We start from the raw sequence: 23,583 nt of genomic DNA, 5'->3' as shown, positions 1-23,583 counted from the left end.
ACCAAATAAAGGACAAGCAATTCAGAAGGCAGGTTCAGTTAATTCCCAGCCAGAAGTAGAAGAGGGCTGCAGAGACCGAATAAGGACATTGCTGTTATGCTGGGACTGTCAGTATTGTGCTGCGCTCCTGCCGTGCGGGTGGGCTGTAAGCCCGCAGATGCCGGGTCAGAAGATGATGCTGGGAAGCAGAGGAGAGACTTGGGACACTGTTTAAGAGCCAAGATGGAAGTGAACTCTAGCCCTTAGACTGCTGCCTCCTAAGCTGAAGAGCAGATACTGTAGTAAAGGCGGATTTACTGAAAGAATTAAGTATTCCAGGCATCTGCAAAGATCAGTAAGGCCACATAAGCAAGAAAAAGCCAGCAGCTTAAGGGTAAATTAACTGTTTTTCAATCCGCATTATTTGAAACACTAGTACTTAATAGCACTCCTTTGAAAAAGGCTCTTCAGTGTTGCTGAGAAATGAAAGTATTATGTAGAAAACTCAGTCTTTGATAGACCCTGACCTCCTTTAAAACGGCTGAGAGAACCGTACCAAGGAACAGGGCATGTTGTTGGGGTGTGTCTACATTACTGTCTCAGTTTGGATCAGGAGGCTCTTCACAGAGTAAATCTACGTTGTTTCCAATGTCACTCCCCTGGTTTCTGTTGCAGAGCTGTCTTACACATACATGACAGATTGCTTCCAGATTAAATGATCTCAGATGTCCTCCAGCTGCTAACAGGCACTCAGTGCTAGGACTGTAATACAACTAGTATGAAGTAAACCCTCAAAACAAGGCTAGCACAGATGCAGGTTTCCCACCAACAAATGTTCAGCTCCTACTAGTCTACCCAGCAGTGACTGCAGATAGTCTATCTGCAGAGTGCGTTGTGGGGCCTCCAACCTTAAACAGCTGGATGTGAAGACTGTTGGATGTGTACAGCCTCATGTTCTGAGCATGTCTGTGTCAGCTTTCCCTCCTCAGACAAATTCAAATTGGAACACTTTCATATCATGATGGAGAAGGACAAGAAGCGGACAAATGGGAGACCTAGCCTGTGGAATGCACAACTCTGTATCTGGAATGATTAAGAATGCCCTAGTTAGAATAAAAAAAAAGAATGTAAGAAAAATTCTTGCATTTTGTCCTTATATTTGTATGACTGTTCCTCTCCCAGTGCTCCAAGAATATGCCTTGTTTTTATAGAATCGCTAAAGGATTGCAAAAAGGGTGTCCTAGATTCTCTGGCATGGCAAGGCTGTAAATGTCTTTGATATAATTCTTCCAGTATGCCCATCTGGTGTTTATGGCCAGATATAATGCACCTTTTCTCTGTATTGCCAAAAGCATTAAATCATTATCAATATTTAATTATATGACATTTCTTCACATGCAGAATCTTGCTGCTTCAAACAAATACTAGCCTAATAATGTCTAGTAGTCCATATTTTTGTTTTAAAATTTAGGATTTCTTTCCCTCTCTCTCATTGTAACAACTCAGCTATATTAACATTATTTGTCTGTAGAAAAAAATGCCTAAAGAGTTGTTTTTTATTTTTTAAATGAAAGCAGAAGTCACATTGCTCGCACAATTTGCATTCTGTTTCTCCCTGTATCTTAAGATGTTCATGTACATACTTCAAAGAATTTCTCACAAAGCTTTGGGAGAAAAATATCACAATTCAATGGCCAAACTACATAAATGACTACAGTTTCCTGGTCAAGATGCACTCATTCATAATTGAGATGCTTAGATACTTGAGTAAAAGCATTCCACTCACAAAAACATGCGTTATAAAAGTTGAATTTGTATGTTGTAGCAAACACTGCATCAGTCTTTAACCTACTGTTATGATCATGTCTGCTTCACTCTCTTACTTCTGAGCTCTCTTACCCAGTATACTTAACACACCTAATGCGTACTTCTCTTTAACTGAGTATTTATTAAGCTATTTTTGATAGGAAGACGAAATTCTACAAATTAACTTTGTTTGTGATTCTTATTCATATACAAGCAATTTAACAGTGGGCTTTCCCATTTAACCATTTTCAATAAAAACAAAGTGTCAATTGCGAAATTTTAAGTCTACTTGCAAGTCAAGCCAAGTTCTGCTTCACACTGGCCAACTAACACCAAAGATGCACAGCTGCCGCAATGCATACTACTGCATGTGACACTTTATTTGGAAACAAGTAAAAGAGATATGTAATAAAGGCACACAGCAGGCAACATTACATCAGTATTTGAAAAGCTGTGCTAAGCTGGAGTATTCCCAGCAAGGAGCCTTAATTAGTTGGACACACAATTGTGCTCGTTTTTAATAAAAAACACAGAATCATTCATTATTCTGCATATTACAATACAGTTTCAGATGTCTTACCACCAGCCTAACTGGCAGTTTCTTTGGTAGTTGAACATTTGCCACAGGAGACAGAAAAATGAGGGCAAAGACTCTTTAAGAGAAAAGCATCAAATGTAGGTATTCCACTTCCACTGGGTTCAAACACCTAACCCAGATGCACCTCCCTTTTTAAAGGAAAGTGATCTCCCTGGACTTGTGATGAAAGCAACATCTCATCTTGTGCATTAACCATGTACATACAAGTCAAAGAGAAAACTACTCAAGTTCACTAAGCAGCACAGCTTAATGGCACCGAGTGCCTGACCTTGGCAGGTGAGAGATGAAACTGCCCAGAACTGAGGAAATGGCAAGCATTTGAAGATGAAGAACTTCACCAAGCTTTTGAGCAACGATGGGAGACACTCAGAGTTCCGACTTCCACATACAGGCAGCAGTTTCACAGGGGCATCTAGATCTCAGTTTTGTATTTAAAACATATCTGGTAAACATATCTTTCAGACTGTCTACAGATTTTAAAAGTGGCAGTTCACAATATGTGAGGACTCTGGCATGAAAATTCAGAAGCAGTTTTGCTTATCTGGCCTCATTCCTACAACCTAACTACAGAAAGCATGTACACTTGCACCAAAATCCTCATTGAGTTTTTCAAACAAAAATCCTCTGCTGTTGGTGAAAGTGCACCTGAGCTTCTCAGCCCAGAAACCTACACAGAAACATAGAATCATTAAGGTTGGAAAAGACCTCCAAGATGATCTGGTCCAACCATCCCCCTACCACCAATGTCACCCACTTAACAGTGTCCCTAAGCACCACATTCAACCTTCCCATAAAGGCCCTCAGGGATGGTGACTCCACCACCTCCCTCGGCAACCCATTCCAATGCCTGACTACTCTTTCTGAGAAGAAATGTCTCCTAATTTCTAACCTAAACCTCCCCTGGTGCACTTTAGGCCATTTCCTCTAGTCCTATCGCTACTTAACTGCGAGAAGAGGCCAATCCCCAGCTCCCCACTGGGGAGAGCAATAAGATGTCTTCCCGCAAAGCCAACTGGTTTACAATAGTTTTGCAGCCCATACATCAAAGTGAGGGAAGTGTTGTGAGTGACAGAGATATCCTACCTGAAGGAGCTCCTAAATAGTCCTGAACAAGCGGAGGGCAAAGGACTGAGGGGTCCTTCCCAAGGGGTCCTTGCACTTACTCCATGCCTTTTCTTCCCCCACATCAGGCCAGCACCATCGATACCTTACACACTGAGCAATATGGGTGTGGTGTGGCGGTCATTTCTCCTATGGACAGGCCCACGGGCCTACCTGTGACCTGCACCTGTGGGTCTGTATGTACGCACACACAGCGACCACAAACCCTATGGAGAGGAACACCAGCTGTATACAAACCCAACCACAATCTCTCAATACAACCTTTTTCGCCCTCACATATTTTCTCCAAGCTTTTCCCTCAGGATTTTCCCAGCAAGGCCCAGAGCCTCAGGCTCGGCCCCAACCATAGAGGAGGTCAGCCCGCTAGCATCTTCTGGCCTCGGAAAGTCACCTACTCCTGAGGTAACCTCAGAGCAGAGACAGCTTCGAGATAAGGTTACCAGGGGTCCTGTCTAGCCGAACTAAATAATCCTGAGAGAAAAAGTTCCACAGCCTCTCTGGCACTGTGATAGTCTATTTGCTGGGAAATAGTCCAAAATCTTTTAGAAGGACATTTAGAGAGAATCAAGTCACGTCCAATTCTGTGCAGGTTTTAAGGTTTTTCAATGAATAACTAACACAACAAAGATTTCTTCTGGAGTTGTGGTAAGAGTCTCCGCCACCCACCTTATAGGGGGCTTACACAAGCACTGCTCAGTGGCACTGCCTGCACCAGAGCCTCAGCACTTCCTTGCTGCTTGGCTCCCTTCTCCTCTGAAAGCAAGACCACCAAGGCACGGCTGCTCAGTACTTGCAATATCTATTGCTCTGGTTTTAAACTAACATACCTGAAAGATGCCACCAAACTGGACAAGAGGGAACTTTTTAAAGGACAAAGTGGAAGCAGACAAAGTAAGACCACTGTTCAGAGCACTAGATGTACAGTGAAACTTTAACAACAGTTTTAATGAAGTATTTCTTACGTTGATTCAAGGTTTTTCAATATAGTGAGAAGATGTAGTGTTGTTTTTGAGTTTAGCATTTGCACATTTGAAATATGCAACAACAAAAAACAAACAAACGGGCATTGGGGTGAGTGAAGAAGGAGACAGTAAAAAAACCAGCAAAAGTTAACTTTTGTATTTTGATATGTACACAGATTCCCATAGGAGAAAAGCTATTAATTATACTTATAAGCTATTAATTATACATATACATTAGAAAAGAAGCAAAGAAAAATCAGCCACTGAAATGGTGAATAACTTCCCTCAGAATTTCCAGCTCCAGTGTCTCCTATGTCAAGAAATTCAAAGGACAAGTTTGAGAGCTTCTCATTTCTGAGAGTTTCATGGCCAGTCTGAAGACAGAGACAGAATTCTAAAAAAAGACAGGATGGATTAAAAACTACAAATCCAACTGACCTCTGCATAAGCTATCAGTTAGGAATATTATAATAAATATTGCTGGGAAAGACCTAGGTGTGCTCTGATAATTCGTGACCAAAGAAAACACATCACAAACAAGTGTTTTAACCAGTTCTCCATCTTCATGCAAGATCCAACAAAGGTGAGTTTGGACCCCGTCCCACTGCTGGAGCTGTGGTGCTCTGTAAGTATGCTAATCACTGTTTTATTATCAGGAATGGTATTTTGTAATGCTGATGAATTGTGCCAAAGGTTACAAACAGCTGAACTGCACTCCTTCTGACAAGCTGCCACAACTGCAACAGTACTATCATTTGGTGTTAAACAGTGGTTTATTTTAGAAAAGGGGAGAATCTGCAGGTACCACAGCCAGATTTTTATGTGAATATTCAGCAAAGCCTTTCACATCATAAGCGTGTCTAAGAATATAACATCTTAGTAACTCCCAGATCAACTGCCAGGCATACCAGTAAAAGAACTGATCAAAGCAGCACAAACTTTAACCCTGCTTTCACACTTCCTAGTCACACCTAATATCTGTCCAAAGCAAGACTAAAGGAACTTTCCAAGAGATTTTTGCACAGATGTGGGTCAAGGAAGTCAAGTCCAAGGCTGTGCCTCTACTTATTTTTAATGTAGTGATACTATTCAGTACACAAGCAACACCAGTAAGTAGGTTTTTTGTCACAGCACACTAACAGCAGTATTATTCTGCAAGCTTATCTACAGCGTACTTTGGAGAAAAGCACCTTTCTTAAATGCTTCTTGTCTTGGCGTTAAAGCTGCCTTTTCACAGTGACACGCAAAAACAGGAGTCCACCATTAATGCACTCCTTTCTAACTTAAGAAGTTTGGAAGAGATTTTGTGCAGCTTTCTCGGCATCACCACGCCGAAGCGGCTTCAAGGCCGTGCAAGAAACACGAGTGTCATCAGGAGCTCTGTCCTATAAACTTCGGAAAGAAAAACCAAAAAAGGGGGCAGGAGCGGCCAAAGGGGGCTGCAGGGAAGGGCGCAGAACACCACACGCGGGTTCTCCCCGGGATCTCCCCCGCCCTGCTGGCCCCTGTGAGGGAGCGCGGCGGGAGCACTGGGCAGGGAAATGGCGGCGCCAAGCCCCCGGCTGCAGGGCTGGTGAAAGAGCGGCGGGGGCTCACCTTGCTTCGCAGAGAGACCGCCAGCACAGGCGCCGGAGAAAGGTCAGGGCCGGGGCCGCCATGACATATGGGCGGTCGGGCGGGAGGAGCCGGCAAATACCGGCAAATGGTGGCCAACACCGCCTTACCAACTCCCTCCCTGCCCGGGCACGGCACCGCCTCCAGCGCGGAGGGGAGGCCGCCCGGGAGCTGGGATGGGGCCAGCGGGAAGCAGAGGATGGGAGGCGGCGGCGGTGGGCACGGAGAAGGGAGAAAAGGGAAGGGAGAAGGTTGGGACGACGCCACAAAACCTAATCGAGCCGATCCTCGGCTGGGTCTGGTAGCCCTGTGAGAGGAGGTGGTGGTGCCCTGCCGAGCCCCCAGAGCTGCGCCTCAGCGTTCTGCGGCACTCTGAAGCGATGCCTGCAGTAGCTGTAAAAAATGCAGTTTTGATAAAAACAAGCATAAAACCAAACAAATGAACACAAAACAAATAAACCAAAACATGAACCGCCAGGCTGTGATGAAAAAGTGTTGTGCTGAGAGACCGAAGCCGAGCAGTGTGGTAACTGGTGCACGTCCTGTCAGCCATCTCACTCCTAATGTTGCAATGCAACATTATGTGGTTTATGAACAATTATGACCGTGAAAGCAGAATACTCAACAGGCAACAGTCATGGGCTCAAATCAGCCCCCAACAAATCACCTCGTACCACCTATGGGCCTAATCTGACCCCAGTGCTTCAGGAATAGCTGGTGTGGTGCAAAGGTGGGATAAATGCTAGTGTCACCCTGACTAACTTCAAGGCAAGAAACATAAGTATTTATTGCCAAGGTTTTGTTCTTTCAGCTTCAGCTCCTGACAGTATATTTAACTTTTCCGCACTAACATATCTGCTCAGTGGAAGATGTTTCTGTGTTCTGGCAGGTGCTGGAAAGATCTTCCCAATTTGGAGACAGCTCTGTCAGTCTCCTTTCATAACACGTCCATTGAAATCATCTTTTAGTCTTGCTATTTTTTTCTCCTCCAGAGTAAATGCATTTAAGACTTTGAGTTCTCCCTCAAAGATGAAGATTTCAAAACCATTAATTAATTGTGGGGTTATGGGGTACAGTTTTCCAAAAGAATATGTAACTATTTGGCAACTGTCTGCTACACAGGACTGTAACGTGAAATTAATTCATGTTTGTAGAAGACATTGAAAGCATCCTCCAGAAGGTGGTGTGATACATGCTATCGATGCTAAATCCTTACTTAGCCATAGTCAAGAAAAACTCATGGTTTTTAAGTGTGTACCTCATTTGACAGAGAAAGGGTTTTGGATTCATAAAACCAAAAACTATGGGTTAAATTTTGCTCCAAGATATAGGAATGAGGCTTTCTGTGAATAAGAAAAATGAGAATTTGACTCTAAAATACCAGCATTTGCTTTGTCAAATAATAACACTTTTCTTCTTATACATTTTTGATCTTGTAGTTTAAAAAGGCCAGAAAAATCTTTATAGAAATGTAATATAATGAACTTCAGTTCAAAGTTTACTGTAATAGTGTTGTTAGCACTAATGTAATGAAGCTAGAGAGGACTCCCTAGAGAACTCATTTGGTAAGTTGCTTCAGATTTATTGTTTGACAAACAAATCCCTAATGACAGTGCCTTCTCTAGTATTGTATTGTTAATGGTAAGAAGAAGGGTTTTTCCTAGCTGCACTTTTATCCTTGTATAAATTTGAATACTCTCTTCTTTAGTTCAAAATAGTGCAGCTTCACATTTTATTCTGCTGTCTAGAAGCTACATGAGAAAAAAATAATATTTTTTCTGAAGTCTCTTGCTTCTAAATTATTACCCGGTTAAAAGCGTAAGAGACTTTTATGTATTTGCTAAGTTAGAGATAACTAACAGTAGTGAAAGAGACCCATTAGACCCAGTTCACTCATTTAATAGTCCCTTGTGATATGTATTCCAGTGCCTCTGTGTGGGCAAATAGAAAGCACAGCAGCTGCACTTTATTTGTGAGGTTTCTTCTCACCCAATACCACTCACTTGCAGAAAGCTTTTGCTGTTAAATATCAGAGATAAATATCTTAGATTTTATTTTTCTTATTTTCATTCTATTGAATATATGTGTGTTTAAATAGATTTGCCTTTGTAATAAAGTCACATTGATACCTTTGAAAATGAAAGAGCATTTTCAAGTTTAACCTGAAAACAGCAAAAAGGCATCATTGGGTTCAGTCAAAGATGGATTGTATGCTATAGGAATGAAATAAAGACATTGCTAATAGTAGCTATGCAGTCCTTACCAGATAGGAGCACAGAGAGACAGTAACCCTGGTGACTTGTTTTTCTTATCACTACTCTAAGATACATGTCATGATCCATATGTTGTGTCTACAAGAGTGCAACTTGCTGTATTTGTCTCTAGAAGCCTATACCTTCAGTTGTCTTCCTTCATTTTTTCTTTTCTCTCTCCTTCTTTTCTCTTTCTTTCTGTCTGCTTAGGTGAGCTAAAATATTAAAACAGCATTTTGTGAATTGCATGTTACAAAGATATCTTCCTATTCTATTGCTGTTGTTACCTTTTCCTCGCATATGTGTTATTACTTATTTTCTTAGCATGCTTTTAACTTTTGTTCTTGTTGTTGTTGTTGTTTGTTGTTGTTTGTTGTTGTTTTGTTTTTGGTTAGTTGGTTGGTTGGCTGGTTTGATTTGTCTTTTTTTGCCATGTATTCTTACTCTGGGAAGCAGTACCTTGGAGGAGCTAAGTCACACACCTGTTAAAATGGGATTTAAATGTGATATAATATTGCATACCATTTTTCTGGCCCTTTGTATATGTGCCTAAGTGCAATTTACCGTATATGTCATGTCATAATAACTATAAACTATGTGTATGCCAGAGAAGCTGTTGCACGCTTGTTATGAAACATTTACTTGGATCCAAGGCAAAATCACTTGGTAAGTTTTCAGACCACTGGATCTTGATGTTTTGATTGCGGAATGAGTGGTTCGGCTATTGTAATCTATACCTATGTGCTGTGTATTTCAGTATAATTGCAGGTTCTTTGACATGCTGATACAAGCCTGAACAAAAAGTGTTTTGCGTACCTTCTTGTTGAAGGGGGAACGGTGCTATTATCATGGGTGATGGTTCTGATACACCAAGGTGATCAGTGCATCATCAGCTATATCACCAGTTTCTTCAAGATTGCAAAGTATCTCACAATCTGATCAGCACAATCATCTTCTTAGCTGTAATGGTAATTCCTGCACTTTTGCAATAATTTCTGCAGTCTTTATGTCACGTGTTTGCCATTTTCCCCATAGATTATCTGCAATATACTTTCTGTAATGTGAACGGAACTAAACTCAGGATTAAGGAGCTGAATATTTGTCATCCTTTACCATGACAAGGCAGCTGGTCTCTCTTTGATAGAAATTATTTATCCAGGAAGCAGATGTGTTGGGTACTTTATTATTCAGAATTTGATTTCCATGGCAAATAGTATGGCATTATCACTACAGAGAATTTTAATACATATTTAACAGGAAGTTATCCTGATGATTTGTTCACCTTCCCCTTGAAAACCAGTCCAATAAATCCTGAAGGACTTAGTTGTGTGATGATATTACTATGTTTTGTGGTAGTGTTTTTGTTTGTTTGTTTGTTTGTGTGTTTGTTTTTTGGCATTGATGATGACAAGCAATTTTGAACATGTGAGATAGATTTTCATAGTTTTGCTTCTACACTGTAGGCAACTACTGTTCTTTTACTGTTAGTAAAGGACATTAATCACTGGTGTCTTTGTAAGCCTGGTTTTGGAACCCCCCTGTTTATGTGAAACATCTTCTTACCTCAGCATGAAAGGCATGTGCAGTTCCCAACACCCAAGAAGAAATTAAACTTCAACCCATTTATTTAAGCAGAGATTTTTACTGAGAGAGAACTTTAAGTGTGAGCTCTGAATCAGCAGCTAACTAATCATACAGTGCTTTGCTCCACTTTTCTTGGCTGGATTGTTTGTTTATTCTCAGGCAATCAGTAATTCTGGAGGAATCACTCTTTTGCAGCATTGTCCTTAGTCAGAATCTAACATACCAAATTCTAAGTCCACAGTTTTCAGTAATCACCACCACTGACCAACTGGTGCATGCTCTGTCGTCTCACACTGCAACGATGTTCCATCCAGAAACATTCTTGCTACTCCAAATCAATGCAATTCTTTTACCATTAATGCAGATTAATTTACCCCATCTAGCTGCAGATTATCCTCATCTAATAAAAACATCATGTGTTCTACCTTGAATTATGAACCTTTCCAAATGTCTCAGAATTTAGTACAGTTGGACAACATATATCATTCTTATGAAGATCACATGTGCTGGGCTACAAGTTTAGGCTTAGCTCCCTAAAATATTTTCACAAATGAGGATCTGAAGGGCTAAGCTTATGTCTGGAAAATACTCTAATTATTTAGGCACTGTGCCACTATTGAAGGCCTTGCCTCAAGCGTGCTGTAAAGTTAGCTGACGTATTCTTATTGCTTAGTCCTACTCCCTGTGTACTATGTTGTCTCTTAATATTTTCTCTCAGAATTTTACTGTTCAGCCTTTCCGATCCTTTAGAGTATGGCTGCATGACATGTCTGTGTTGAGCAGGGTCTTGTACAATTTTCCTTAGGTAGATCATGGGCAGATTCCTATTTGCTTTGGTCATTCACCATTTGCTTCCAGTGCTCAAAGGCAGGGGAAGGCTATACTCTGTAGTCATGATTACTTACGTGCTTCTTGTTAGCAGCACTTAGCTGCTCTTAAAAGTTACTCCGGCATGTTTAAATAAATGATTTGGTAGTCTCGTTTCGAGTCTTCTCAGTGTAACTGGGGTGTTGGTGTTCAGAAATTACTACATCTTCCTCAGCAAGATGTTCAATGTATTGACTGAACAATTAAACTGCACAGGAATATTATTCTTAGTGTTTAATCAGAATAGAAACAAAAGTTCAATAACAAATTTTTTTTTTTGAGGAAATAACATACAAAATAACCTCAGAGAGTTTTTGTAGACATTTAGTTGGTAACCAGTAAATCTATATGTTTAGCTTTTAAAAGACCTGTAAGTTTCAAAATATGTTTTGGATTTGCAACTCCTATTAACAATCTATGGAAGTTGTACACACTCAGCATGCTTTTTGAAGTGCTACTCTCATTTGTGTAAGGTTACATATCATATGCTCCTTTCCAGGACAGGTAAGATACCTGCTTAAATATAATCTGCCAAATGCAGGAAATGAGAAAGTAAAGTACTCTTTGAAAGCATCTAGAGTGGTACATTACGTTGCATTGTTTTTTTCACAGCAAGAGCACCTGGGAAAGAAACATTGCTGGCACAAGTTCAATCAGGAGATGTGGTTACAGGAGTCTTACTTTACATATGAATCAACTAACAACAGAACTGTTGTTAATTAAAGGAACTGAAATCTTCCTAAATTGGAGTTCTTTATAGATTCCTGAACCATTTAATGATGCAGGTGCTGGCTGTGGACTTTTCAAGCATTTTTGCCAAGCAACTATCAGTCCTACTCTTTGTTGTTCTTTCACTTCTTGGAAAAAAAAAAAAAAAGTATTTCGGGGCATCATTTCACAGTTTAAACTTTAAACCAGTGTGTGCAAATGCTGCTACTGAAAGGAGCAGTCTATTTTCCTAAGGCCTTCCCTGTTCACTCCCATGCCTTCTTTTCTGCTGACACAGATGTTTTCACAGTCAAGCATTGAACCAGCTCAGGGTTCAGATCTAAGTTACAATTAGCCAGGCAAAAGCAAGTATGCAAATAAATAAAGGTTAACTGTGACCCAGATCAAATCTCTGATCCTTTGCATCACACAACTCAATGCACAGTCCTATCAGTGCAAAGGATAGAGACGTAAGGGAATCTGACAAGCAGTAGAATTGCTTCTTTCAGCAGCAGTGCTTTATTGCCTCAGCTTACGACATTAAAGCATTAAAGTATAGCCTCTGAGGGATTTGTTTCACTTTCTGTATTGGTCTAATTATATTGCTAAAATGTTTTACTCTCATATCACAGAAAGCATCTGTGTAAGTAGGTATAAATGGGGCTGTTAACTTGCTCCTCTAAGAAGTGAGTTATAAAGCTATAGTAATGTGCATCTATTAGTCTGTTAAAACCAGAGCTGACAGAGGAAGATAGTAGGTCCTTACAATTTTATTTTATTTTTTTTTGGTCGTACAGAGGAAAGTGAAACTGTTAATGGTTCCACTAAGCAAAAGACCACATCACGAGCTTCACCCTCCATCAAACAACTATCCTACTAAACATTTTTCTCATGTGTGGGATTTTCTTGGCCTTGATGTATCTCAAGTGTCAGCAATCTCTGCTTCTGCTTGTGTTGACCCTTGCATAACCCTTTGTGTTGTGCTGACATCCGCATTTGTGTGGGCATTCTGGGAAGCAGGTGAGACAACTGATCCAGTTAAAAAGTAACCCACTCTAGAAGACCCATCAGCTGGACCAGTTTGCTGGTTTGACTTACACTGTTCACAAAAACAGTGGAGCTGGCACAGCTCAGAGCATAGCGACTGTTTAAGACAGCACTATTGCTGAAACGTTTATCTTTAGACTACACCCCTACGTCTAGCCAGACAAAGCTGCTTCACTAGGCTATATCTCGCTTTGCGTATGTGTGATCAAAGCCTACCTGGGGTAATCTCTGCCTGGCTTTGTTAACATGAGCATCTGTGGAAAAGTTACCAGATATCTAATGACTCCAAGCAAGTTGCTGAATTCAGGGCAGCATAAACTTAGAGGAGTTAAACCTTTTAAGACCTGGATTTACCAGAGTTGAAGTGCATCTCCTACAACTTCACCACTTCATCAGGCTTGGTTTGTCTGGCCCAGCGACCATCTTGACTGCAGGGTGTACTTGTTGCTTTTTTGGCAGCTCAGCGTGTAAGGTAATTTGCTTTCCAGGCTGCCTGTTGTGCAGGACTGGTTTACTTACCAAGGGCAGAGGTTTTTTGGAGGATTTATATTGCTAAGGAATTCAACGTGTTTTTTTCTCAACATGTTCCCCAAATACTTCAGCATGTACTTAATACATTCTTTTGCTAAGGGAGGATATCTGGTCCAATTTTCTTCATCTAGGGTAATTTTGTTCCAGTAAAGTCAAAATTCACCCCAAAACTTCCCATTTGGATCTCTTTAAGATAGTAATGTCGTTCTCTGAATTTGAGGGAGGGCAGATCCCTTTCGATCTCTCTCTGTATTAGCTTATAATAGGTCATAACTAACTTCATTTTCTCCTATTAAAGTTTAACTGTTGGTGTTCTTTCAAGCTGTAAGTTTGCAATCCAGCAAAATGTGTTTGTCTTGCTTTGGCCTTTAGTCTGTTCCACTATCCTCTTTTCTCCCTACAAATCGGGTAGACAGTAGCTCATGTAGATCTTTTACTGTGTGTTCTGCAATTTCTCACGTTTCGTGCCATAAGATAATACATTTAGACAGATAATCTACAGAGGGAAAGCAAAAATTTAAATAAACCATACAGTAATGTCACTTCAGTAAATACGTTTCATACAGGGCTCTGATGATTATTCCCTGATACCTACATTGCATCTCCACAAGCCTTAGCGTGTCTCTGCTTTTGTGTAGATACCACCTACCGTTCCTCTTCCTTGATAGCATCTCTCCTGCTTTCATGTAGAAATGTTTTTGGTTAAACCAAGCAGACAAAGTAACCACAAACAATGTCTGTGAAAAATACTTATTCGTGTGAGTTGTTCTGGATTTTTTTCAGAAAGAATATCTTCTAGATTAATCTTCCACAGTGCAGCTTTCTGGAATACAGCCAATTTGGTACTTATTGCTTAGCGATAGCCTTGAAAGGTAGTGAATTTCTGGTTAAGGATTTATTATTGTTATTATTATTTTATTTTTTAATAAGGACTGGCATTTCTAGATGACTATGCTCATACTTTCTTCATTCCTTAGGATTTAGGTACTTTTACTTACTTACTTGATTTATTCAGGGTCGTGCCTAAATTGTCCCTTTTTTATCATTTTTGTAGCCTCAAGGTATTTTACAGTGAGAACTGGAACAATTCTGAGGCATGCTGGTCATGGCACTAGGAAAGGCTAGTAAAATGATAGTTCTGAAGAAGCAGTGGTGGATATGCACATGAACTCTCACAAATTCTTAACCAAGTAGAAAAAAAAGCAAGAAAATTCCAGGCCCTGATCTGCTAAAGCACTCCTGGTGGAGAAGTATCTGTAACCACAGTCATATTGGCAAAGGGATCTGTACCTGTTGATATAATCACATCCCAAAATGGCATATAACTTGGCTGCATTTTATTTAAGAGACCTAGATATAAAAAGGGTTGAATTGCCTCCTACAGTTGCCCAACTTTTAATTTACCATGTCCATGTACAAGAGAGAAGGACCTCGGTATGATGTCCTAGCCACGGCTGGGCTGGCTGGAGGCCACGGCAATGAGGTATGAGGCACTAAGAGATTTGGCTAGTGATGCAGACCTGAAGGAAGGCAACTGTTCCTTGTTGTCCTTCAAGGTAAGCGTTTTTATGTTCTTTTGGAAATAAAAAGTGCCAGGAGATCTTAGTTAAGCCTTTTTCACTTGAAGACACCAGTCTTACCTTTTGATTATAATCATGCTGTGTAACTCTTCATTTCCAACTGATTCATTATCCTAAGTCATCAATTTTGTAAGGTGCAGAACTGTAACGTGCTTTCTGTTGTTGCTGATCTCAGTGGGACCGTTCAGCTGAACAAAATAAAACAGGTGTGTGCTGGCAGCATAGCAACTTTGGTATAGGTTTATTTAAGTGCTGTTTTGCAGTCATATTCTCTCACAGAAAATAAATAGTCATCTTAATAGAAACGACATGTTTATTCAAAAGTATACAAATCACCTTATAATGGGTCTTCCTGTGGCTGCAGTCACATATCAGTATCTTCATATAGCTATAAGCTAGAAGACAGGTATCAGAAATCTAGGGAAAGAAGAAATTTAAGCAGTCCTTCACAAGTAAAATATGGTGGTAGTCTTGTCACTGCACCGTGGGCTGCCTGCAGCTAGGGCAGGGCGTTCAGCCAGTCATTCAGTGTAACTAGGAGACTGGCTCCCACTGTAAATTGTCTTTGTACTCCCTTTTTGCTTTACGGCAAGTTTAGTTTTGAAATGTGATGTTAGTATATATTAAAAGTCTTCTTGATTATGCAAGAGTGATAGGACCTATAATAAGGAATAGAATTTGTGGGCACAAAGAAAAGCGTGCCAAAAGAATATATCATATTTTCCTAAAGAGTCGTAGAGGTGTTAAGTTTGGAAGGGACGTCTGGAGATTGTTTAGTCCAAGTGCCCTGCTCAAAGCAGGGTGAATTAGGAGCAGGTTGCTCAGGACCATGTACAGTTGGGTTCTGAGTATCTCCAGGGATGGAGACTCCACAACCTTTCTGGGCAACATGTTCCACTGTTTGACTACCCTCACAATAAAAAAACTTTTCTTCTGTTTAAATGGAATTACCTGTATTTTGATTTGTGTCCGATACCACTTGTCCTCTCTCTGGGCACCACTGTGATAAGTCTTCTTAACACCCTCCATCAGGTATCCATGCACCTTTATAAGATCCCCCTGAGCCTTCTCTTCTCCAGAATCTCCCAGCCTCTCGTTGGATGTCTGATGCCCTGACCCCATGATCATCTTAGGAGGTGGACCCTCTCCAGCGTGTGCATGTCTCTGTTCTATTGGAGAGTCCAGAACTGGACACAAAACACCTAATGTTTCTCTTCTGTGCTGAGCAGAGGCGAAGAACCTCCTTCAGTCTGCTGGTAACACTTTTCCTAATGCAGCCCAGGATGTTGTTGATTTTCCTTGCCACAAGAGCACATTGCTGGCTCATGGGCAACTTTTAGTCCAACAGGATCCCTGTGTGCGTTTCTGCAACAGTGCCTCCCAGCCAGTTAGCCCCCAGCAAGTACTGGTGTGTGGTCCTAGGTGCGGGACCTTGGGCTTCCCTTTGTTAAACTTGGTAAGATTCCTCTCTTCCCGTTGTTCTAGCCTGTCCAGGTCTGATTGGCAGCTCCATCACTTGCTGTACCAGCCATTCCTCCACGTTTCGTATCATCTACAGACCTGCTGGGAATATTCTCAGTCTTGTCACCCAGGTTAAGTAGTATCGATCTTACTGGTGTAGCACTCATGCCTGCAGCTGATTGCAACCATTTGAGCCTGGCAGTTCAGCTGATTTTCAGTCCACTTCACCATCTATTTATCTAGCCTCTACTTCATCAGTTGATGTATCAGGATATTAGAGGAAACAATGCCAAAAAACTTACTATAGTCAACATAGGTAGGAATTAATGAATGGTTTTCTAGGTTCAAGGTTATTACAGGAATTAGACTGGGATCAGGAGTTTGGACAAGATGTCCTCCCAATGTCTCTAATAACCTGAATTATCCTGTAATTTTATTTGGAGTCTATGCTCCACAGCATATCCCTAAGTGACCACAATAAGGGGATTAATGTGCAACCAGATTTTTATTTTATTTTTTTGATGTTACAGGGTTACTCACAGTAGAAGGGATGAGGGCCAACAGCAAAGATGTGCAGAAAGACCTCCTGATATTGAGTGAATAGATAATAAAAAGTCAGATGAATGCAGTCCAGATAAATGTTAAGCAATATACATGTGAGGAAGAAAATAGTTATTTTGAATATTTGAATAGAGATGCTAAAGTGTAGATTTCTACTCCAGGTTGGAATATGAATCATAATAGATAGAGTTATTATAGATAGTTCCATGGTAACATCGGTTCTGTGCTGAATGGCAATTAAAGCAGAGAGCTGACTCTCTGCATATTTGTTCTACATCTGCATGAAGTGGATGGAAATGCCTCTACATCACAGACATCTTTGGATGTTAAGTTGAAGTATACTTCCTACCTAGATGCTTTGAGAATAGACGTGCATTACTCTGAACTGATGAGGTATTTTGTTTAACTAGTCTAACTGATTTCTTTCATTTATTTTAAAACTTTTTAAAAAAATGATTAATTGGGTTGATAAGCAGTTTGTATAAAGTAATCAATCATTAGAATAATAGCAGTACTTTCTTAGGGGAAAGTACTGCCCACTTGATAAAGAGTCCTTTAACTTGAGATTCAATTAAAAAAAAAAAAAACACCTTACAATATTAGGTCCAAATTTTCAAATCTAAATACTTAAAATGTAGTACCCCTTCCCTTTCTCTTAAGTATTTTCTCTTTTCTTCTGTAGTTTTTTCTTCCCTTTGTCTTGTTTCCTTCTCTCAGATTATTCCCTCTGTCTTCATGTTCTCCCACCTCCCAAGCTCAGACCTGTGCCTGTGTCACTAATTGTTTTAAATCAGTTCAGTCAATAATAACCTAAGACAGGGTAGTCCACGTTGTGGAGATGCTTTTCTTAAGAGGGGAGTGTTTACGAAAAGGCCTTTTCCCAATTATGTTCTAGAATGTTTTATTTCTGATGCAAATCCCAGCCTTCTAAGACCATGGAGAAAACCTTGAAATTATGAAGTAGTTGTAGGTGAAAACCAAGACATTTACCTGCATTTATCCATTTGGCAATGATCTGACCTTCCAGAGCTACCTAAATTTCCAGTGCAAGGAATCACCACTAATAGAATCAGAGGGATATCACAGCTACTTGGGCTCCAGCTTGGTTACAGAATGGACTGGGAAAATCCTGGGGCACTGTACTTCTCATTGAGAGAACCTGGGTGTGTCCAGGAAATGGCCTTGAGTTGTAGGTGAAATGAAAGACAAGACTAGTTCTGCTCAAAAGGGAAGCCCAAGCTGCATGAAGTAGATTTGGCATTGCCAAGAGAGGAAGTTAGTATCTGTCAGTCTGTGGTTCATAGACTTGCCAGGTAAAGGAGAAGGCCAGCAAATGACCATGAGAGCAACTTTAGAAGAGGCAAAATATTAAATTCTCTCTTGAGATCCTTTCAGGTCTCAGCATCACCATTATCATTTTTTTTTTTTTGACTTTCTCAAACAACTGGATAAATCCTGCTGAAAAACATGATGACTCCTTTATGCACATCTGCACTCAGTCAGTGCATCCCACCAGTGCTATGAACACTGAGAACCCTAAGCATTGCCTCATTCTTAAAGGGGGGAACCAAGCCTGATAAAGAACCTCCTGTTGTTGTTTCAATAAGGCAGAAGAATTCTATTTCCTTTGTCACAGTGGAAAAGCTTGGTTGAGGAAAGGATAATGGCATTCTTCCCCAGTATACACTGGATACCCTTTCATTGCCCAGCTCTGAAATGTGCTTTTAGTCATGTGTGGAGAGTATTTCCCAGCTATTTGTCTTAGCATTGAACTATTATTTATTTGGAAGGTGTAGAGGCATAATCTGCCTCTTGGCAGATATGAGATAATTTGTCTTTGGAGACCCTAAATCTGTTGTGGAGTTCGGATTTGTTCTGGCAATACACAAAGACAATGAGGTGTTAGTTTATTGGAAGAGTACATGGTGTATGCAGTTATATTCGTGGCAGCAGCTTTTTTTTATGTATAGCTCCAATGCATATGAGAGCCTAGAGACCCTCAGTGTAAGTGATGAAAGCAATTAGTAAAACATCTCAGTGATCCAAATTATCATGTTTATTACATCACTGAAAGCAAATTTGTAAAGTTCCTGCAATTAAAAATCAAAATTCATTATTGACTGAATGCCCGGTGATGATGCATTTGAACAACATGTTAAATTTGGAAAGTAGGGATTTCTTTTTCAAAGTAAAATGCAGTCCTAAAGAGGCACAAAATGGAAATAGATAAAGCTTGCTTCCAATTCCTAGCAAACAGATGTCCAAATCATGACAGTCACTAGCTATCATGCCTGTAGATAGGTGCAGTAGAGACACAAAAGGATGAATATCCATGAAGAATGAATTGATTTCTACTGCTCTTACATTTGGGGAAAGCTTGGGACTAAAGAAACATCAACAACTGACCAAAAAATCTGATTCCAGATAGAGAAGACTAGATGCTGAAACACAGAAAACAGGATGAAAATGAGAAGGATATAGTGGTGTTATTTCACGTATATGCTTATTTCCTGTTACTTGGTGAAACATTTGTGCTAATTTTCTTGTCCTTTTCTGCTTCATAAAGAAAAGTATCGTTAATCTGAATTAGGATAAAAGTTAAAACATTTCAAAGTACGATTGGCTTGTAAAGTATTTGTTAGGATTATGCTTTGAGCAGTGAATTCACAGTATGCTAGTGGAGCTTTACATCTCTATAACAAAACAGTAAAACTGCTGTAAAAGAGAGCAGGAAATAACATAAAATTCCACAGGCTTCAGACAAAAATCTTGACTAATTTCTCCTCTAGGATTTAAAAATAATGTGTACACTAAATTTTTAGAAGACATTAGGATGTAATATATGCTAATCCATTTTCTCTACTTCTCTGGAGATACTCAGCCAGTTTTACTACAGGCTTCAGCTTGTGGTAGACTTGCCCGCTTTGAAAAACCCTCTTGTACAAAAGAGACCTTTGCATGCATATACACATGTGACTGCATGAATCCCACTGCTAACAGCTGATTCCACACACCCTGCTTCTGGGAGAATAAGAGGCTAGGAACAATAGCTGTGTCTTTGCATCGGTAACTTCAAAAGTGTTTGTTAAAATTATAGAAATGTCATTGGACAATTTTAGGAGACGAGACTGTAATGTAGCCTTTGCTTTCAGCTGTGCGAATTATTCTGATTGTAAATGTTTCTGTAAGCAGTTGGCTAAAATCAAATGATGTTTCCAGTAGTTGCTGAATCTGGAGCAAATATTTGCTAAATGTCTTCGAAGATGAATTAGCCAGGAGTTTTCTACCTCCTTACAAGGCACCTTACAGCTCCTCCTGGTGGGGAAGCTTTGCAAAATGAAGACAAGTTTTTGAGAAAGTATCCTTTGTACTGGAGCAGTACAGATAATCAAGCACAATAAAAAAAAAAAAAAAAAAGTCAAATTATTCATATTCATTTGACAAATCTCCAAAGTGAGAGGAATTCTAACTTTCTAATATTCTCACTCCAAAGTGAGAGGTTCCTAGGGAGGAATACGTGTTGTATATGCTTTCTTTCCTGCAGAATAGCTTTCAGATTGCAAGCTGCAAAGAATAGAAACATGGTCTTAGAGAAAATGCAGGGCTGAATGCAACCCCAGTGAGTAAATGAAGAAAGATCAGAACCATTAGCAACTGGTTACATTTAAAACATAAATTCTAATGATGTTTTCTGAAAATATGTCTCTGTAGTCAAGGCTTATGTGTCTTTGGTAACCTGGGACATAGCAGCATTGATGTATGTTTTTAACATTACATTCCCCCTTCCTGGCAAACATGAATTGTTATGCTTAAACTGTACTTTATTAGAAATTAAAAAGAGATTCTTAACGCAATCTAGGAAATATAACACATAGGTAGTGTTTTATAAATAAGCACATTATCTTTTTTTCTGGAAGAAAAGGCTGCTAGATGTAATGTAAGTTCCTTGTAGGGAATTAAATGTAAAGTTGAGGCAACTTATTAATCCTCCTCCCACCTATCCACATCAAAATGATCTTCAGTGACCTATCTTAACTGGTCTTTTGAACAGTATATGTTTATAGTTGATACAGCTCTATGTTCTAGGTCTTACAGTGCAAGGCAGTCAGGTATTTGCAGCTGATACAGTAGGCCAATACTGCAGAATCTGAAAAATCCTGCTTTATTTTTGCATAGAGCCCAAGCTGCTGTAGGTGGGTTTTGCACAGCAGGAGGTGTCTGGAATGAAATAGCAGCTTTTTGGAGCAGAAGAATTGCTAATGGCTTTCACTAATATCAGTTGCTGCATTTTCAGGGTCATACAGCTGATGTGAATTTCTCCAAATTCTGAAACAAAGCTGGGAAAAATCCAGACTTGCTCAAGTCCTGAAGAGGCCTGCAGATAACTTCATCTGCTTGCAAAAACTGTGGTGTTTTCATTTTTCATTTGCACTGCTGATCCAAGTAGTAAACAAGAATCGTGCAAAAGCCGGTCAATGTTTTGCACATATCCATTCCAAGGACACATACTATCTTATTAAAACTTTGGATTGGTTTTCTCCCTACCACCTCCTTTTCTGGTAAGTTGTGCAGGACTTCATTGCTTTATTCCCCCCAGTGGAGTAAAGGGATATTTGCATCTTCAGGAACAACCCATCTATCTGTACATATTGAGAGTAAAATAACAGGAGGGCACCTTTACTCCACAGATAATTTAAGGAGCTAGGTTTCCTCACAATGATCGTTGACTAGCTTGAAACAGAGGAACTGGTACTATTATAGATATCTTTGTTACGCTTATGCTTGTAATATCTGTCTTTTGGTCAAGCATTTGATAAAATGCAGTTTATTGATGAAGCTATGCAAAAAAGTATTTGTCTATCATATTGCGATCTACAGCTGTGTTCTTAAAAAAACACTTTTGCAAGCCTCTGTTGTACCAGTCAGCACGTTACTGCTATGCCCCAATACATATGGATTACCACATCAGTTCTAGCTTTTTGCACCATTTTGCTTTGCCAAAGACAGGCACTTAACACAAACTCTGCAAATTACTATTAGCTCTGTTTGTTCTTTGGTCAGCAGTTTTGTGATACCTAGCTCTTTCATACAAATAGATCTTTTAAAAAGCCCCCAAAGTCTGAGAAGCATCATTTGCCATCTGGATTATGGGATTACTTTCAAAAGGACTTTGAAAAATGACCTGAGCAGAAATCCTCTATTTCAGTATGCATGTAGGCAACCAGATGGCTAGCTGACAAAGGTATTGTATGTACATAGTAGACAAAAAGGTATCACGGATAGTTCAGTTTATGTGGCCCTCTCTGTCACATAATTACAGCTGTGGCATCCAGTTGCCTTTAGTATATGCCTCTACTTATGTGGATGTTTTGGACATTATACTGAGGAAAAACATCCAAAACACTATTAGGTTTCCATTACTACTCATCTCTACTTCTCTACATATCACTTAAGTCATGGGTGAGCAAAGAATACTTGAATAAATGTATGACTTGTGATAATGAGTAACTCTGAAAGATGGTATTCAACTTTTCTAGGTAGATGTCATTATATGTACAGCTGGTAGGTTAAGTGCCCATTTCCAGTGGACAATAGCAGTGATGTAATTAATTTGTGATTCCTTAAAGCATTTGCTTCTCATCTGACAAAAGATACAGTCTATCTCTGTATCATTGTTTCACGTGGAATATTTCTGTCACTTCCTAGAAACTTCTTCCTAGCTAGAGTTAAAGCTGCCTTGCCCTTTTGATACAATAATATTCAAATGCTTTTTCATTAAGAACAGGGGTGTAGTATTTTACTGAATCTGTTATACTTCATTCCGGCTTAGGTGTTCAGGCAAAATGTGGATTTACAATATGACTGTAGCTCAAAAGCTCTCAGGACAGCTTTCTGTGAATAAATGCTTTGGAGTAACACTAGGTGGACATCTGGATCTTCTGAAGCTATGTGAATTTTATATTACTTGTTCTCATTTAGAATGTCATGCACTAGATCCCCCCTTGTACTGCCATACCTGTGGCACTTATCCTTCAAAGTGTATTCAGTATTACTGTAAACAGCATAAATTGTTTGCTCATAACATGGAAATGAGTGCAGTACCAGTAGGTGCAGGAGCAACACTGAGTTTGCAGCACTCAGCGTTGATTTCAGTGACCATCCCAGAAGAGCTGCTCACATGGAAAGGCTACTCCTAATACCCTAAGACTCATGAGACTGTACAGACTTGGCACCAGTGAATTCATTGGACTTCTATCGCTCTGAAGGACTAGATGTTGGCTAGGAAAAGGCAGCACAGTCAAGTCTTCTGTCAAATGGGATGTCCTGTTATGGACAATACTGATGGGGTCAAGTAGAAGACTATCACTGCATTAATTTCTTTCCCCTTGTGAGTCCTCAGCTGAAATACGTGGAGTACTACACGATGGTAGAGGTGTGAGGGATTCTAACATTAGTGTAAGAGAAATAAGAGAAGTCAGTCATGTAAGATGAGGCACAAGAATCCTTCATTGTTTGCAGGATCACTTAAAAATGAGCTCAAATTTTCTAGCTGTTTCTGTAAGTTTTTCACAAGTGGTAAATAAATGGAAGTCATGTCTTAAAGTGGTTATTATGAATGTCTCAGATAAACTAGCAGACTTGAGAACAAATTATTGAATGATAAAAGCGAAACAAACTCTGACAGAGTTTGAGGCAGGCCTCAGAAGCACATGCAGGCTGGAAGAGCTTTGCAGTTGTTCTTCAGACATAATGCTGGTTCCTTAGTTCTTTGGTTGTTGTGGTGAATTTGCTTCAGGAGTGTATTACAGACATAGTTGGGTTTTAATTCAGTTTACAGGCCTAAATTGCAGAAATTTTAACAGACACATGTATCATAAACCCAGGATTTGGAGCATGAGGTATTCTCTCAA

General features: G+C 39.9%; 1 protein-coding gene across 1 annotated transcript in view; it reads right to left on the bottom strand.

Moving 5' to 3' along the window:
• The window catches only part of ECI2 (enoyl-CoA delta isomerase 2), a 31,926-nt gene extending 25,706 nt beyond the window's left edge, over nt 1-6,220 (bottom strand). Inside the window, exon 1 of the mRNA XM_080581828.1 lies at nt 6,064-6,220. Within this exon, the coding sequence (XP_080437954.1) occupies nt 6,064-6,125 (62 nt within the window). The 5' untranslated portion in view covers nt 6,126-6,220. The remainder of the gene's footprint in view (nt 1-6,063) is intronic.
• Nucleotides 6,221-23,583: the final 17,363 nt, after the last annotated feature.

This window comes from Anser brachyrhynchus (genome assembly GCF_964034855.1).
Source record: "Anser brachyrhynchus genome assembly, chromosome: 2".
Classification (NCBI taxonomy): Eukaryota; Metazoa; Chordata; class Aves; order Anseriformes; family Anatidae; genus Anser; species Anser brachyrhynchus.
The sequence above is the reverse complement of the archived record's forward strand: the minus strand, read 5'-3'. Positions and strand labels throughout refer to the sequence as shown.